Consider the following 16,990-nt stretch of genomic DNA (forward strand, 5'->3'; position numbering starts at 1 on the left):
TTTCTATTTTCTTATCAAGGACTGCTAATCAAGATCATTTAGTTATGGACAAGTGAATTCCAGCACCATGGGCTTCCTAAACCTGTAAGGCTTCCTATAACACACCACCCTTCAAAAGCTGTAATTAAATCAGCATCCTCCAGAGCTCCCAAGGACTAAACCACCAACCAAAGAGTACATACACATGGAGACTCGATGCCCCAGTGTAGGGGAATGCCAGGGCAGTGAGGTGGGAGTGGGTGGTGGGTGGGGGAGCACCCTCATAGAAGCAGGGAGGAGGGGGAATGGGATAGGGGATTTGTGGAGGGGAAACTGGGAAGCAAATTTCCATTTTCTGGCAGAGCAGCAAGTGCTCTTAATATCTAAGCCATCTCTCCAGCCCCTCAAATGTTGTTTTTAATATAGAAATGTATGCTTTTGTTACTATTGAATATATCATGAAGCTCCAATAAAAATTTTAACTTTAAAAAAAAGAAAGAAAACTGAGCGATCGTATGGTTGTCTGAGGAGTTATGGATAAGAGGGCTGGCGTTAACTGGTGGAAGCACAGTTACTTTCTTCCATTCAATATACCGTATATTTTTCTGTACCATCCAGCTTTCCCCCTTCAGTCAGCTTTCAGTCCCCTTCCTATGAATTAGAAAGTGCTTGCTGTGCTTGGCTCTCATTGGCTACAACCAGTATTGATTGTTGACATGCTTCTGATTTCAAGGAAGATGCTCTATAGAAAGAACATAGAACACCTTCTGTTTTAACCATTCAACCTTATAGTGTGTTGAGGGACCTAAAATCCAGAAATACTACTCAAGACCTGTCCTTTTCTCAAGGCCTCTGAAACTGCTATATCTTTTTGTCAAGCTTAGAGCTAGCCAAAGTAATGGTAACTATTTTCTTGGGAAGGTGAAAACCATCAAAGCCACCATTAAAAATAGGAATCACTCGGTATTTTCATACAGTCACTTTCTGATTTACTAGAAGATGGAAAGATAATTTTGAAATTCAAAGTGGAACCACTTACAGATTTGGAGGCAGTAATTAAATGCCATATGTTAGCACCAACACATTGGAAAGTTGTTAATTAATTCAAGCAGCCCCAAATCCAGGTGTGACTTTGACAGATTGTATACCAGGGTGTTAGCACAGACTTACAATTAGGGATGTTTTAAAAATGAAGTTTCTAGACCTCTAACTTGAAGAAGTTACCCTTTTATTCAAAACATTAACCCTTTCTCATTATCCCATGAGAGGAGATGTTTTCTTGAACACTGAGCTTGAGGCCTGTGGTTCTGTTGTTGTCATCTATGAAGTAGGGAGCTTGTCTGTGCAGCACTTCTTATGTGAGAGTCAGTTCCTGTTCAGTTTGCTAGTGTCCTTGGGGAAAATGTTTTTGCCCCAAAGACAAGGGAGCTTACTTTTGTTTTTAAATTCCCCTAAAACACCTGCCAGACTACCCTGGATACCACAGATTGATTTAAGCAATCCATAATCTCACTGATTAAAAGTTAAATATGAGCCTCACACAGGGAAAAGGAAATGAACATTTTACTAGCATGCAGAGGCCCCTCCCCTCTTTTCTTAGCTAATGGTATTTTAAAGAATAGTTGTCTTCCTCCTTGAAATCTGGTTGAGTTTATTCTTAGTGGTACCCAGAAGTCAGCATCTTCTCTTAAGTGATTTCCATTTTCAGAGTACTCATTTTAGGCAGGGAGTCGTCATATTTTAGCTTACTCAGTATCTGCATGTATATTTACTATAATACTACCCTGGAACTCAGAATGTACAAATTGTTTTAGCTAAGCCCTGTAATTACAAGTTTGGTAGTGAAATTAGAAACCAAATAAAAATTTTAAATTCTGCTTTTATTTTAAAGAACTAAAGCAAGTTTCTTCAAGGTAAGAAATATGACAGGATTTTTTTTTTTCATTCAGCTGCCAGCCACAGTTTGGTAGGCATAGGAGTCCTGCAGAAAATAGTAATAATTGGAGACTAGCAGTTTTGCCTTTCCTTCTCCATCCATTCTCCATCTCCATCATAGGGGTGCCATGTCCTCACAGGGTCTGCTGCCCACTGCCCTCCATATTCAGGGGCCAGCTCATAGGTAGCCTATAATCATACCGGTCAGGAGGCTATAAAGACTCCTTGTTAAGAGATCTGAGGTTGCTGAAGCTGTGTGCCCTGGATCACTAGGTTTTTGCTAATTCACAGTAGATCACTGGCATTTCATGTCTTCCAAAGGTATAAAAAGAACAGTACACTTGAACTTTTTGTATCCAAATAAAAAATCCAAATAAATAGCCTATCTAGTGACCTTTAAATCTATCACTTTCCTTATTCACTGAGTCCATCCTCTGATCATAAGATTTTTTTTTCCTTTTTCAGATGTACCAGTATGTTCCTGACTTTGTCCCTTACACATGAACATGTACCATCTTTCCCCACTCCACTACAGGTCTCTCCAGATTCTGCCTTTATTTCCCAAGTTGCATCTCAGGAGAACATTAAAAGATCCCTAGACCTCTTGAGTTGTCAGAAAGTACAGTATAAGAGGGTATAAGAGGGGGCATTTATGCACACTGCTCTGGAACCCCAGTGTTTCAGCTAACTGAAACCTGAATGAAGCCTGAAGCACATTACCTCCTCTGCAGTGCTAAGGAACAAGAAAGAAACGGAAGCTTAGCTGACAACAGTGAGATGGTTCTCAGGGTTATGTTTCAAATCAATGACAATACTAAAACAGAGAGTAGAGTCCCTTAGTCATGACCATTCCTTGTGCCTTTAAGGCTCATCTACCTCCTCTAGCTTGGAAGAATCAGTAAGGAACAAGAACACTGGGTTGGGGTAGGAAAGTGGGTTGTGTCCACATCAGACCACATACTTCCTGAATGACCCTAGGAAAGTTGCTTTCTTTCTTACGGACTCAGAAATCTGATGTACAGACAGATAGAATATGTCCTTTTCTTATTACCTGGAATTCTATAACAAAGAACATTTAGCTGCTTAATTTAGGTTCTTCAGAGCTGCAGTTACCAATATAATAGATACGAAGGGCTTTAAATTTTTAAATTAAAGTGAGATAGCATTAAAAAGTCTGTTTCCCATCATACTAGACCTTTTAAGTGTTCAGCAAAGTCATGCACATGGCACTGGCTGTATATGGGGCAGCACAGACATGGGATTTGGGGTCAGTGTTGCTTCAGAGGAAATCACTGAGTGGCAGCAGTGCTACAAGGAACTGTGCCAGTCCTAAAGGGCTCTGATCCATACCTCAACTTGAGTTCCAGTGAACCAGCACCCAAAAAAATCTGCATAAATAATTACTGTTTACATGGAAATGAGACCTGCCCTATAAAGACTAAAAGAAACCTAAGTAACTATCAATGGCAAGATGATGGTATAGACTCAGTAACAGAAGCTGTGCACACATTGATGACAGTGTAGACTCAGTAACAGAGGCTGTGCATACACTGATGATGGTACAGACTCAGTAACAGAGGCTGTGCACACACTGATGATGGTACAGACTCAGTAACAGAGGCTGTGCACACACTGATGATGGAACAGACTCAGTAACAGAGGCTGTGCACACACTGGCTGTACAAAGCCTAACACAGTACTCTGCTATGGCTATCTCTCTCCTCCCTGACCCACAATTTTTAATTCTGAGAAATAGATAAAGTGAAGCAGGAAGATAAGTGGGTCTTATCTCTAGAGCACCTCAGACATCTTTTACAAGGGCCTAGCTCCTAGAAAGGCTGCATGCACTGTCCTGAAATCAGTTGTAATTTGGCCATATAAGATAGATAGATGATAGATAGATAGATAGATAGATAGATAGATAGATAGATAGATAGATAGATAGATATTTCTCCTTGCTCTTGTTTGGGTTTGCCCTACCAGAGATGATTCTCAAGAAACAACAACTTTCTCCTCTCCTCTAGAATGAACTTCTACTTGTTCTTGAGTTCAGAGTGGAAAAGAGGCGAGAATGGGGTGTGCAGGAATAAGGGGGGACAGATACAGGTGTGCAGTTAGCATTCATTCTCACATGGACAAGCCTAGCTTGATGTGGTAACAATTGATTGGTTACAAGAAAAAAAAAGATGCCATGGCCTTTGTTGGTTTGTTATTTTATCTCCTAGCTGTGGAAGACCGAAAATTGTTCATAGGAATGGTTTCCAAGAAATGTAACGAGAATGATATCAGAGTGATGTTCTCTCCATTCGGTCAGATAGAAGAGTGCCGGATTCTCCGGGGCCCTGATGGGCTGAGTCGAGGTGAGTGTGCTCTCTGTAAAGTCTCTTTCCTTAGGTGCTAATTGGAACTCAGTGTCACAGTCAAGGGAGATGTAGGCATCGTAGGCATCACATCCAGCAGGGGTCAGCTTGCAGTACATCTCATGTGATCAAGTTATCCAACCTGAACTTTTCTCTGTAACCAAAGTGATCATCTTCTCCAGGTGAAAGGTCTGAGTGCCAGCATATTAGCCCAGGTCGCATGGAATGCTGGCAGGCTGACCTACATCTTTACCCCCCCTTTCATCCTCAAACTGAGCGGATTTGGGCAACAAAGGAGGGAAGGTGGGAGATGAAAATAGATGACCAGACTTTTCTCTGCTTGCCTGAATGGGTGTTAAAGATATGGTCCTCATATCTTTATGAGATTTTGCCTAGAAAGAGTGTCATACTCATGAGTGCAGAACAGATACAGCACCTCACAGGAGCTGTTCTGCCCCGTCAAGCCTCTAGTCCCCAGACCTGCCCTGTACATGATAGAAAAATGATTTTGACATCAAGAAAACTGTAGACTCTACTTTTGCCACAATAGAAGCAAAAGGTGTGTTTAGAGCCCTGAGGAGTGCTACAGTTTTGTAAGCCACTGTAGGAATCAGGGGGGTCACCTCTCTCTTTCCAGACCCTCCTCCTCCTCAGCAAGACCACACACCTCCCTCCTTAAACTACAAGAAGGTTGACAGTATGCATCAATAATTATCTCACTGTACTTTTCCAAGTCAATCCAAAGAGGAGGCGTGTTGTCAAACACTTCAGTTCATAGATCTTCATTTACAGTGCAGTTCCCATGGGACTAACTAAGCCCAGTGCTCATCCTCACGCTCTGGTTCTGGGCCAGCTCTGGTGTTGACCATACACTGAAGGAAATGGCAAACATAGATGTCACAATGGTCATTCTCACCTGTCTCACCTAATCAAAACCTGAGAGGAAGGTTTTTCTTTCTACTCTTAGACATAAAGCTTCATGTTGTCAGCTCCTAGAACTAAAATCTCAGAGGACAAATGTTCCACCCACATCCACCTCCAGAGTTCCCAGTGGAGGCCATCAGGAGAACTAGGGGATAGAATGGCACCAGCTCTTGATCCCTGTATCTCTGAAGGTGGTTCTGGGGGCAGGAGGCACTGTGAAGCCACAAGTCATTCATTCTGTCACCTCAGAAACACTTGTTATCTAAGCCTAACGTCAATGCTGAAGAAGATATTGAATGTGACTCTTGAACAACAGACTTAGTAACTGAGACAAGGCATACAGAGAGCCTGAAGATATAACAGAAAAAGAGAGGAGGAGGCCAGAGAGGCAGGGAGGGAGGGAGAGAGGGAGGCAGGGAAAGAAGTACCTTTAAATTAGAGTGAAATTTATAGTTGGGAGTCAGTAAGACTTAACTTCCAGTCCCAGAATTTCTAACCTTAGTCAATTTATTTTACTATTTCTGTCTCTTAGCTTACCCATTCAGAAGCTGACAGCAGTGAAATGTGTGTCCCACTTCTCTCCCAGGGCAGCATTAGTACCCAGTTACTGCTTCTCTCCCACACTTACTGTCTGGATGGGCACATAGAGACTGTAGTGTGAAGCTGTGTGCTAGCTTCCTGCCTTCCCAATGTTTGGCTTGGCCAGCTAGGAAGTGACCCTCTGACCCACTGCCTCTGCCATAAAGGGAAGGAAAGCGTGTTGAAACATTTCAGGTATCTTTATGTTTATATTAGTGTTCATGGGAAAGAGCAGAACAGTCACTACCCAATAGGAGAGCTTGGCCACTTTGCTCTGCTGTTTGGCTGATTAACCAGCACATGGCCCTAGAAGTAACCGGCTCCTCTAATAAGCTATAGGAGCCTTGCTCTTTGTTGTCGTAAATGAATATGCTCAAAGTACAGAAGAGAATACCACCCCACCCCATTTTAAACAGAAAAGTAATTCTGAAGAACTGATGAAAATTCCCTCTTAGAAAAAAGAAAATACTCATTTATAACCATTCATTCTGAAATACAAAGACAGGGTACATTTTTCAATTAGTAGGACCTAGGGACTTCTGGCCACAGAGGCCTGCTCCTGAATCACTATATTTGATAAAAGAATAATTCTCTCTCATGGTACTATTTTATTCTCATTAAAGAATTTCAGTTTTCAATGGAATATTAGTAAATGTCTCCCATTAGTGATACTTCAGATGAAAGACACTCAGCATTTTTCCCTCAGTGTCTGTTGCTAGCTCAGCTGCTGAAAAAATAATAATAAATGAAAATCAAGTGAAATGAAAGCATGCTGCTCTGAAGAGGACATTCTATAAACCAGGGTATACACTATTCATAAGAATGTTTCTTTGTTAGACAGTTAATGATGACAAAGGTAAGTTGCAGTTGGGGGGTTGACCACTTACCTTTTTTCTGAGTTTACACATTTCAGCTAAAAATAGCAGGTAGGCCTCCCCCATCACTCCTCCTCTGCCACATTAGCCATTTGGATTCCTCCCAAAGAGAAGTTTCAACACACTTTCCTTCCCTGCACAGCAGAGACAGTGGGTCAGAGGGTCACTTCCTAGCTGGCCAAGCCAAGCATCGGGAAGGCAGGAAGCTAGCACAGCTTCACACTCACAGTCTCTATGCACTCATTCAGACAGTAAGTGTGGGAGAGAAGCAGGACACACATTTCACTGCTGTCAGGGCACTGCTGCAGTTCCCCAGACATGTTGACTTGGAACACCACCCATCAGCATAGAGGCCTGAAAGCTGCCTGGACTCACAGAGTACCTATCAAGGCCTATTTATACTTTGTATCAGAGCCATTATCCTTGGAGGATGGGGAGAACAAAAGCAACAAAAACCTCACTGTCACTGGTCCACGTCTCTGGACAGACACTCAGGAAACAGGGAAACAGTTTTAACTATATGGAAAGAACCTAGCACTTGCCTCTCACACAGATCTACCTAGCAAATATTCTGTATCATCCATACAAAGGGCAGTATGCCCAAATCTAAGGCCTTTCCTCCGCCAGGGACAGTCACTCATTCTGCTGACGCTGTGTTTGAAAGCATGTTGCTCATCACTTTCAGACAGCTTCATATCAATAGTTACACCACTGTGCAAGTACAGCTGCACCTGTCAGGCACCTGACAGCTCTCCAGGAGAAAACAAGTAGGCCACACAACCCATCTGTGCCATTTCCGATGAGACATTTGTGCTTAAAAGCAAGCTTGAGGCTTCCACACCAAATGTACATATTTAACAGTGTTACTTTAGGATGTTGAACTTAAATAAACATGCTCTCACTGATACATACAGTCACAAAGGTTATTGAAATCTAACCTATGAGATTCTGTGCACAATAACAATTGAGTATACTTGGAGTCAGTGGAAAAGTTCATTTCATTTTTCTTTCCCACAAACTGTTGTAGAATTTTCACTTCCATTTAAGGTAACTTTCTTTCTCCTTGTCTAAGAGTATTCCAGCTGTGTTCCAACATTCCCTTGCCTAAACCCTTGGCAAATGAATGTTTTCAGGGAAGAGCACAGACTGGGCTTAGCAGTTAAGTCCTTGTTTGTTCCTTGTTTGTATTCAAGCAGTCTATTAACTTTGAGTATTCAGTACAGGTGTGTGGACTAGACTGTCTTGATCAGTTTAGTTTTGTCCACCCAGTACCTAAATATTCATCTGCATTGGAAACTTTCATCACATGTTTCTTGGAATACTGACTACATTATGTCATCTTGTTCAAAATAGTCTTCTAGCCCATCTAAGTGATGAGATCTTCCCAGCTGCTAAGTGGGTCCTAGTTTGTACCCAAATTCAGATGCCATAAATGAATGGTTGGTGTTTTAATGCCAGTTTTCAATATCCTAACCCAACACTGATATATTAGATTACTAATGCATGTGCCCAAGTATTATGCTGTACTGTTTGTTTGATCATTCCTGCCAGTGCTAAAAAGATACAGCAAGAATTGGCTATATTAATATCTCTGTTAGGTGATGATTAATTTGTAAGTAACCTTCTCATAGTTTGATGCCTCCTTAATGCTGTACAGTAACTTAAATCATGTTTCTTCTATTTGAGATACAGCAAGCTCTGTGCCTCTTTGAAAGAGGCAAAAGAACAAGAGACCCTGGCATCCTTCATACTTCTAATTTTGGGGTTTCCTTGGGTTTGGGTTTTGGTTTTTTAAATTGTGGAGCAAGAATTCATCTAATTCTATAACATTTTCTTGACCCCTATCAATCAGTGGGCAGGGGTGGTACACACTTTTAATCCCAGCACATGGGAGGCAGAAGCTGGCAGATCTCTTGAGTTCAAGGCCAGCCTCATCCATAGAGCAGGTTCCAGGACAGCCAGAGCTACACAGACAAACCCCGTCTTGGAAAAAGAAAAGAAATGGGGGGGGGTGCCCTTTTATTGAAATGGCAAGTGTGATAAATATAGTCCAAGCACCCCACCCTCTATGACTGGTCTTTGAGCTTTCCTTAGATCCTGTCTGTAGGAGGAAATCACTTGTGAAACCTTTCCCCAGTCCGTCATCTATCTGTTTTAGCAGCAAGAAGGCAGTCTCACTGAAATAAGAAAAATTCCATTCCTCATTCCTATTAGTAATCTCTGACTCAAAGGGGAAACAATAATTGCAAGTAACTACAGGTTAGCTGCAAAAGAAATTTTTCTTTTATATGTATTTGGTAGGTTTAAAACAGTGATATGCATATATCAAAAATGCATATACCAAAAATGAAAAAATATATATATCTTTTTTCCTCCAGTCTGAGTTCTCCAGCATTAAGGTCAGTTGTCAGAGGACTAGTTGCCAAGATGGTGCATTTACAGTCTTAAATAGTTAAGGGCTGATGATTTATAGTCCTAAATAGTTAAGGTACTGTCCTGTCAGGACTCAGTCAGTGCCACTTCATGCAGAAGAAAGGACCAGTTAAAACGAAGGTACTTCTGCCCACTGGAAAGCCTTCTGCCTCAGCTTAGAAAAAGCCGTGGCCAGTTTAAATAGTGGAGCTCTTATGAGCCTGTGTTAATGAAAAGTCACACATCAGAGACCTGGGGACTGGAGCTACTACCATGTTTGTACTTGCGTTGAAAATAAATTAGAATATATCCAATATAACTACCACAACCTCTTTTGATACAGAGAAATTACAAAGGTTAACAAGCGTTACTATCCAAACCCAGTTGCTCCTAAGTTGCTTAACTACATCCAGAGTAAAATTTTTCACTATGCATTCCCACTTTTTAAATGACACAATATTTTCCTCCTAACTAATAAAGCACAGCACACAGGAAAGAACTTGACAGGAGCCCCTGAGGAGACAGCTTCTCTCTTTTCCTGCACACTACCAATAGAATAAAAAGTTAAAGAAATCATCACATTTGTCAGGTCACTTTTTTGAATTGGTTAGGATTGTTAAATTAAAAGCACTGTTTGGGTGGAGAGGGCAATGGTTCAAGTTGATACAGGTTTTGTTATGCCTACTAATTGCTTTATCTTTCTCACAACACTTACTTAAAAGTTACTTGTGTGAAATTGTGATAAATGATAAACTTGCCTTATTGATTCTTACTGACATTTTACATGTTTCTAATGCATTTTTTAACCTCCATTTGAAAACTGCCAGCTTGGCACACATTCGTTAGATATATGAGCAAATGAAGTGAATATAACAATCTTCATGACCATTAAAGCAGATTTGTTCAGTCGATACTTTGTATGCTTTCAAACATACTCTGCTAGGTGATTTGGCCTTTATTGTGGTCTCAAGGCAAGAAGTGGAAAATTTAAAATCTCTTAGTCTTATTTCCTCTGCAACTTCAGTGATGATCATTTTAAAGAGGTGTTACTTTGAAGCAGATGATAAATTTAAGGCTATAATTTCAAACCTTAGCATCAATGTGGAGTCCAGTGGAGGCACTGTCATCTATCTCACTGTTAGACATGTGATCTAGACACCTGAGGCAGAGAAGGCCATTGTTTTTATGGATGACAGGCTACAGTCAAGTCAAGGTACATGCAACATGTTTAAATAGTAGGCTTTGTCACTGCTGTCTGTCAGAGAACTACATGCAACAGCTCAGGACTCAAGCCAAGCTGGACGTATTGCTTGCTGCTTAATATCTTCTCAACTAATAAGGGAATGTGGGATGACCTTCCTGTGTATTGGGAACTTTTCATAATGTGTTGCCAAAAACTATGCATTTAGTTCCTTTTATGACTGGATACCATTGTGCATTAGGGATTGTGGACAGGTACTGCTTTCTCTTAATGCTATTTGATTAAAAGGCACTACAGCAGTATTGATTTGATATTCTCACCAGGTATACAGTGCAGGACAAAAGAAGAAAATGTATTTATGACTGACTAATTTACATAAACCAAACAATCTGCTGGTTGTTTGAATGTAGAATGTTCTGTTTTGTTTACTGGCCACAGGGGTAACAACCCCATACTGCTGATGCCAAAATTCTGTCTTCATGCATTTGCTCTGGAATGACAATAAGCTTCAGCCTCTCAGTGTTTAGATCTGCTTCATTTGGAAATCTTTTAAGTAGTAATAATCATAATGTTTTGAGGAAATTGAGTGGAACACTAAATTATTCGCTGATACCTAAGTTCAAACTGTGCAAGGCTAAAGAAGCTGAAAATCAATGCACTTTTAAAGTCATTAGAGATCATAAATGAAATAAGTCTGCATTGCTTTAGCTAAGCTTTTAGTGTGCTGTGGTATTATTATAAAATCAGCCTAAATCTGCATTAATTTCACAGCCTTTTTCTCTAAGAAGCCCAAGGGTACATGATGAATAAAATGTAAATTTCACAAGGCAGTGTTTTTATTAGTACAAAGAGCAATGAGCCATGTACTTCAAGTGGTGACCTGCATGGTGGCCAGTGCTGCCATCTGAAGCAGGAACCAGCTCTATAGATGCTAGCTATTTTATAGCACTAAATAAAATAAACACAGGAAGCTTTATAAATATCATAATAGATGTTCAGAGAAATGTACGTTGTCTTGTGTGTGTTAAACTTTAGGTCAAATCTCTGATTCTTTTCATAAAGTTACAACTTCCAAAGTCATGAAAATTTTGTACAAATTACAGTTTTTATAATTTATTTCATATACACTGTTGATTTTTTTTTCAGAGCAATAGTTTGTTTTAATAATTGGTAACTACTACTTTGTAATAGATTTGGTATATTCGTTTACATTTGAATAGCATCAACTCATATTTATATGTTTTTAACTGTCCAAGATGAAATAGATATTCTTATTTGTTAACATTTTGAGCTCTTGAAATGTATTTGCTAATTTACCCTTGGTGTAATGAATTCTTTATTTCTTAAAATTCAGTGATGCATTTTGAAATACAAAGTCCTATCTACAGTGTGTGCATGCTGTCAGTGTAGAGATCACCAGCCAAAGAGAAGGTATAAAGTAGCCTACTTTTTACTTAGAAAATGCAAGTTACCTCTTGCTACTTTCAAACCTGGTGGGGGGAAAAAATATGCTACATGCTCCCTAGTTCCCTTTAAAAAAAAAAAAAAAAAAGCTAATGAATAAATTGTTCTGCTTTGGTCAGATTAGCAATTCAGCACTGTGAATGAAAAACAAAATAAGATAAAACCAAAGAGAGAAGCTGTTTATTTTTATGTACTACTGAGAACAGTGTCGTCTTGTGGCAGTTCTCGTAGACTGTGTTGGTTTAACAAGCGTCCAACCCTTTTGTCTTGTTGTTTTTTGTCTTTCCTGCTCCCTGTCCCCTTGTTTCCCACAGGCTGTGCGTTTGTCACATTTTCTACAAGGGCAATGGCACAGAATGCAATCAAAGCCATGCATCAGTCTCAGACCATGGAGGTACTGTATCATCTGCCCTTTCTTTGTTTTCTTTGTGCAAATGATGGGGAATGGTAAAACAGTTCTCTCCTGTGTGGATTGTTCACATGACAATCACAGACTTAAGCTTTTCATTCACTCATATTCACCTCTCTCTCTCTCTCTCTCTCTCTCTCTCTCTCTCTCTCTCTCTCTCTCTCTCTGTCTCTCCTTCATTCCCTCTTCTCTCTTTCCACTTGCATTTCCCCCTAATGACTTGAAATGTACTTTTAGCAAAACCTTTTACTTGCCCTGCAGCTGTCTTTTGAGCCTTTATTGGAGTAACACAGATCCTGAGATATGAGGCAAAATGTCATTAAGGGCCTAGAGGATTGAACACATACCCCACAGAAGGGTTGGTATGGACTATTCTAAACAACCTCCACCTCAGGTCCCTACTGTAACAAATCACCTGATTAAAAGTCTTAATATAGTCAAACAGAATTGTTTTTTCATCTCAAGAATTTTGAAGAAAGTTAATAATTCTCCTATTTATCAGTAATTTTCAGTCTCCTGAATAATCAGATTGGTTCCTTTACTTAAAAGTAAATAACCAAGAAATACCCATGCTCAAATCCAATCTCCTAAGAGGTTGTGACTTGGGGAACAGGAGACTCAGCAATGTGAAATATGCCACAGGTGAAGAGGCACGCCCTCTGCTCACTCTGTGGTTTGGGCCTTGACCTTTCAGAATTCTGCATAAGAACATTCCAAAAGTGACATGCCATCACTTCCTCCGTACTGTCTGATAGGATCATTTGAGAGTGCATGTGCTGCTGTGTTACGTATACTGTGTCTTTGTGGGTGATTTTCTCCAGAGGTGGTGGCCTGTGCTGTTACATGAAGCTGTGTTTTCCTATTTGAACAATTTTTTTTCAATTTTATTTAATGTGCAAAAAAATAGTAACTGAGCTTCTTTTTTTTTAAATTCCCCTGTGATTGGGATTTTAATTTTTGGTTTGTTTGTTTGTTTGTTTGTTTTTGCAATGCTGCATCTTCCAAAGCATGCTGGGAGCTAAGTGATCATTATGCGTCATGTTCTATGGGAAACTTCTTTCTATTAATTCAGAAGGTGGGTGGAAGGGGTGGAAGGGGTGTGCATGGCATTGTCACTAAGTGTTTACTGTACTTTTTTGAGTTGTGACATCAGCATTGCAAAGCCTATTGTCTTCTTTTAAACATTCATTTTGACTTTGATATTCCTAACATATATATATAATTAATGTGTTTTCCTTGCAGTGCAATACATTTTTAGGACAATCCCACCCCCTACCTGAAGGCACTCAGGTGACAATCGAACATGGTAGAAAATGATAAGCAGGACTCCAGTCTTGTATGCCTTGCCGTCACATTCCTCCTGTTCTGCCTTTTTTTTACTTATAGGCTGCTCCAAATGTGTGGATTTCCAGCTATTTTTCAGCTTAGCCATTAAAATGAATGTGCTGTCTAAAAAAACAGTCCTCATATGTACTTATTTACATATATGTACTTAGCTCTTTTTATTTCCTATAATTGAGGAATTTATACCAAAATTGATCTCCCCTTTGATAAGGTGTTAAAGTTCTTTTGACACTTAGGAGCTGCCATCTCCACATGAGTTCATAGGGAATGCTGACACGGTCTGAGTCTCTCAGCTCTACTGCCCAAGAGCTCAGGACACAAGGCAGAAGTGAGCATGAACCAAACCATGGGAGGCTTTCATGCAGAGAACACTCTGAGGCTGTCACGGACGTGTTCTTCAGATCAGTTTGTATGCTCCTCTTTAAAACTGGATAGCCACGATTAAACCAAGGGCCCTCAGTTTCATTTACAAATTTTGACCTCTGAACAGAACATTACATACCATGCAGTTCTACTATAATCATACAACTGGAGGTGTTTGGTTGAGTTTTAACTAATTACATTATTTTCAGGACTTTGGTATACATCTTTAAGCAAGACAGTATTATTTAACTTACAGTGATGTGAATGTTCAAAGATTTGTTTTTAAAACATGCATATAGTATCTCTTACTCCCCCCCCCCTTTTTTTTTACACAATCCCCACTTGTTTTTCCCTCGTGACTTAAACAGGTCACTTTTAAATCTACAGCTGTTTACCTAATTTCATGCTTTTACATCCTTTTTCATATTTAAAAATAAGAAATCAATAAAAGTCCTATTATGAGAAGATGTTGTTATTCGTCATAGAACACTTTGATGCAGCAGCAGAATACTCTCCATGAAAAACCTCTCTGTGTTAGTTTCATGTTCAGAATATTTTGCTCTCTTTTAAGAAGTAGTAAAGTACTGAAATATGAAGCAGATAAAAATGTATTGGATTTTTTAATGATGGAAATGTTATTATTATGTAATTGATTGCCATTTAACATTCTATCCCATGATTCTGCCTACAGGAGCTATAGGTTGATCAGAATTTCTACACTAAAACAGTTACCTCACTTTTCTTACATTCTTAACATTCTTACTAGCAGACTTGATAGCCTAATGTAATTCATAGGTAAATTCTCAGTAACTACCTAAAGTGATAAAGAAAAACAGGCAAGCTATCTTTTACAATAAAAATGACCTAATGGGAATGGAAGGGAAAAGTTCATTTAAATAGGAATATATCTTTTGTGAGAGAAGTCTATTATTACATAATAAGATTTTGTTTAATCACTTGGGTAGAAATACCTTTTTTAAAAAGCTCCACAGAATGTAAGAGAATGGTGATGGCATGTGCTATGTGCTATGTGCTCTGTGCTCCATACCAAGGACAGAAGGCTGGGGAAGAGGGGTGCTTTTCAGCTGAGTTCTTCCCAAGAAGCAGATGTCTTAAAGGTGCTCAGGATAGAATCATCCTGCTTGAAGTAGTAGGCTAATATTTTCCCAAAGATAGTATCTAACTCAAAATTAATTTACTTTATTAGATGACCTTTGACCGTTTCTTTCTCATTATTCTTACTCCTTACCTTTTAAAGGAAATTAAAACTGAATGAGACTCGTCAAATGGTGAGATTAACAGAGAAAAGGAACTGTGTAGAATCCTACCTTTAAGATCTATCACGCTGACTAGATAGAATGTGCTTCTGAATCTTTTGATTTGCTCTGGGGACTTTGGACAGAACAGAAGTAACATGGATGGAGGAAAAGAGGCCTCTGAGACCATGTGCATAGTCACTCTGATCTGTGCCCAGTTTATCATCTCTCTGTCCTTCATCTGTGTTCTAAATGGAAATCACTCTTTCTTTTATTGTGTCAAAATTATTTTCACTGTTCCAGTGTTGGAAAATATATACTGAAATTAAATGAATGGTAAAAATGAGTGAGATGTTTTCATTCCACTTATGATTTCTGTCCCTTTATCCTCTACCTGTATATGGAAATGGCAGACACACAAACACAAGGCTATCTTTAAGTCAAGCAAACCATGAAGCTTAATTAAAGATAAGGTCTTTGTCTTGAGGGAAATACTGAAGGAAGTTGAAGGAAGACACATGAAATGAGGAGAGACAATGTAATAATCAAACCAAGAAAGCAAGTGGCTTCAGCAACAGGTCCCTTTAAAGAAACCAGTGGCAGTATATGGAGTTATCCGTTGATGGTACACTTGGAGAAGAAGGAATATCAAACCATCCAAAACCATTTCAGACCATTCCATGTGCTCCAAGATAGCTAAGAAAGATAAATCCAGTGATGACTGAGCATTACAAAGGGATTCAGGCTGTACCATCATCTTCACTTTCCGATGTCTGCCCACAGGGCTGCTCTTCACCTATCGTGGTGAAGTTTGCTGACACTCAGAAGGACAAAGAGCAAAGGCGCCTCCAGCAGCAGCTTGCACAGCAGATGCAACAGCTCAACACTGCCACTTGGGGGAACCTGACAGGGCTGGGTGGACTTACCCCACAGTACCTGGCGGTAAGTGCCCAAGAACATGGGTCTCTGTGTACGATCCATGAAGGAACAGAACACCAAGTCCAAAACTGTCAAAAGCTACTATAAGTGTGCCAAAATTTTACTTTCTATACATTTTGAGTCCTGGAAATTACGAAATCAGCATTAGGGCAGGTTTTTATTAGTCAAATTGACTAGCAAAAGAATGTGCCTAATTTAACTGTGGACTGTTGGCAGCTGACTAAAACTAGACTTCTAAACAGTATTGTAAGGCACAGTAAAAAGCCTGTGCTAGAAGTGTTGCATGCTTGAAAACTGTTCATCTAAACTAGATTCTAAAGATTCCAAGAGAATGGGCCAAGAACTCGCCAGCTGGCAGGTTACTACTACTCTAGTAGTAAGGGAGACACCAGGCTTCGGCCCAGGTCTTTCCTGTGAAGCAGTATTGATAGATGACGTGAATGTTTCCTTTGTAGGCCAAACAGACTCAATTCTTTGAGCCATCTCTTAGATTTTTCAGTTTCTGGTCCTTTCCTCTGCATTAAGCATCTCTCTGTCATTGTCTTTATTGAGATATAGTGGCAAGAGCTTAGGACAGTCCCCGCTTATGATGTAAGCTAACTAAAGAGTGAGCTCAGACATGGCCTTTAGAACCTTCCAGTAGCTGTGGGTGGCCACCTTTGTAGAAACTGCCTACATGGCTGGGAAGCAGTGAGCGGCCTGCTTCTCAGCTCCATATTGCATGTTTATTAATCAACGTTTCATTTTGGGATTTTCTATTCTGAGAGTGTTAGCAAGGACATGTGCATGTTCTTTCTAATTCTGTCATTTTACTTTTTACCTACTCCTCACCAGAGCATAGCATCCATGGGCTTTACTATACTGTTTTGTAAGACCCTCTTCCCTACTACTCTGAAAGGAAAGATGAGGAAGGGGGATCAGGAGACCTAGTGTGTTTACCTACATCACAC

At 39.8% G+C, this 16,990-nt stretch overlaps 1 protein-coding gene across 20 annotated transcripts in view; it reads left to right on the top strand.

Moving 5' to 3' along the window:
• Positions 1–16,990, top strand: part of Celf2 (CUGBP Elav-like family member 2) — an 810,622-nt gene that overhangs the window by 737,158 nt on the left and 56,474 nt on the right. For 19 of the 20 annotated variants that reach the window (XM_076939443.1, XM_076939449.1, XM_076939436.1 and 16 more), the window contains 3 exons: positions 4,140–4,274; positions 12,044–12,123; positions 15,885–16,043. In XM_076939443.1, the coding sequence (XP_076795558.1) occupies positions 4,140–4,274; positions 12,044–12,123; positions 15,885–16,043 (374 nt within the window). Of the gene's footprint in view, positions 1–4,139; positions 4,275–12,043; positions 12,124–15,884; positions 16,044–16,990 lie in introns of those variants that run through there. The other variant, XM_076939450.1, reaches the window with a different exon arrangement.

This window comes from Arvicanthis niloticus, chromosome 8 (assembly GCF_011762505.2).
Source record: "Arvicanthis niloticus isolate mArvNil1 chromosome 8, mArvNil1.pat.X, whole genome shotgun sequence".
Taxonomy (NCBI): Eukaryota; Metazoa; Chordata; class Mammalia; order Rodentia; family Muridae; genus Arvicanthis; species Arvicanthis niloticus.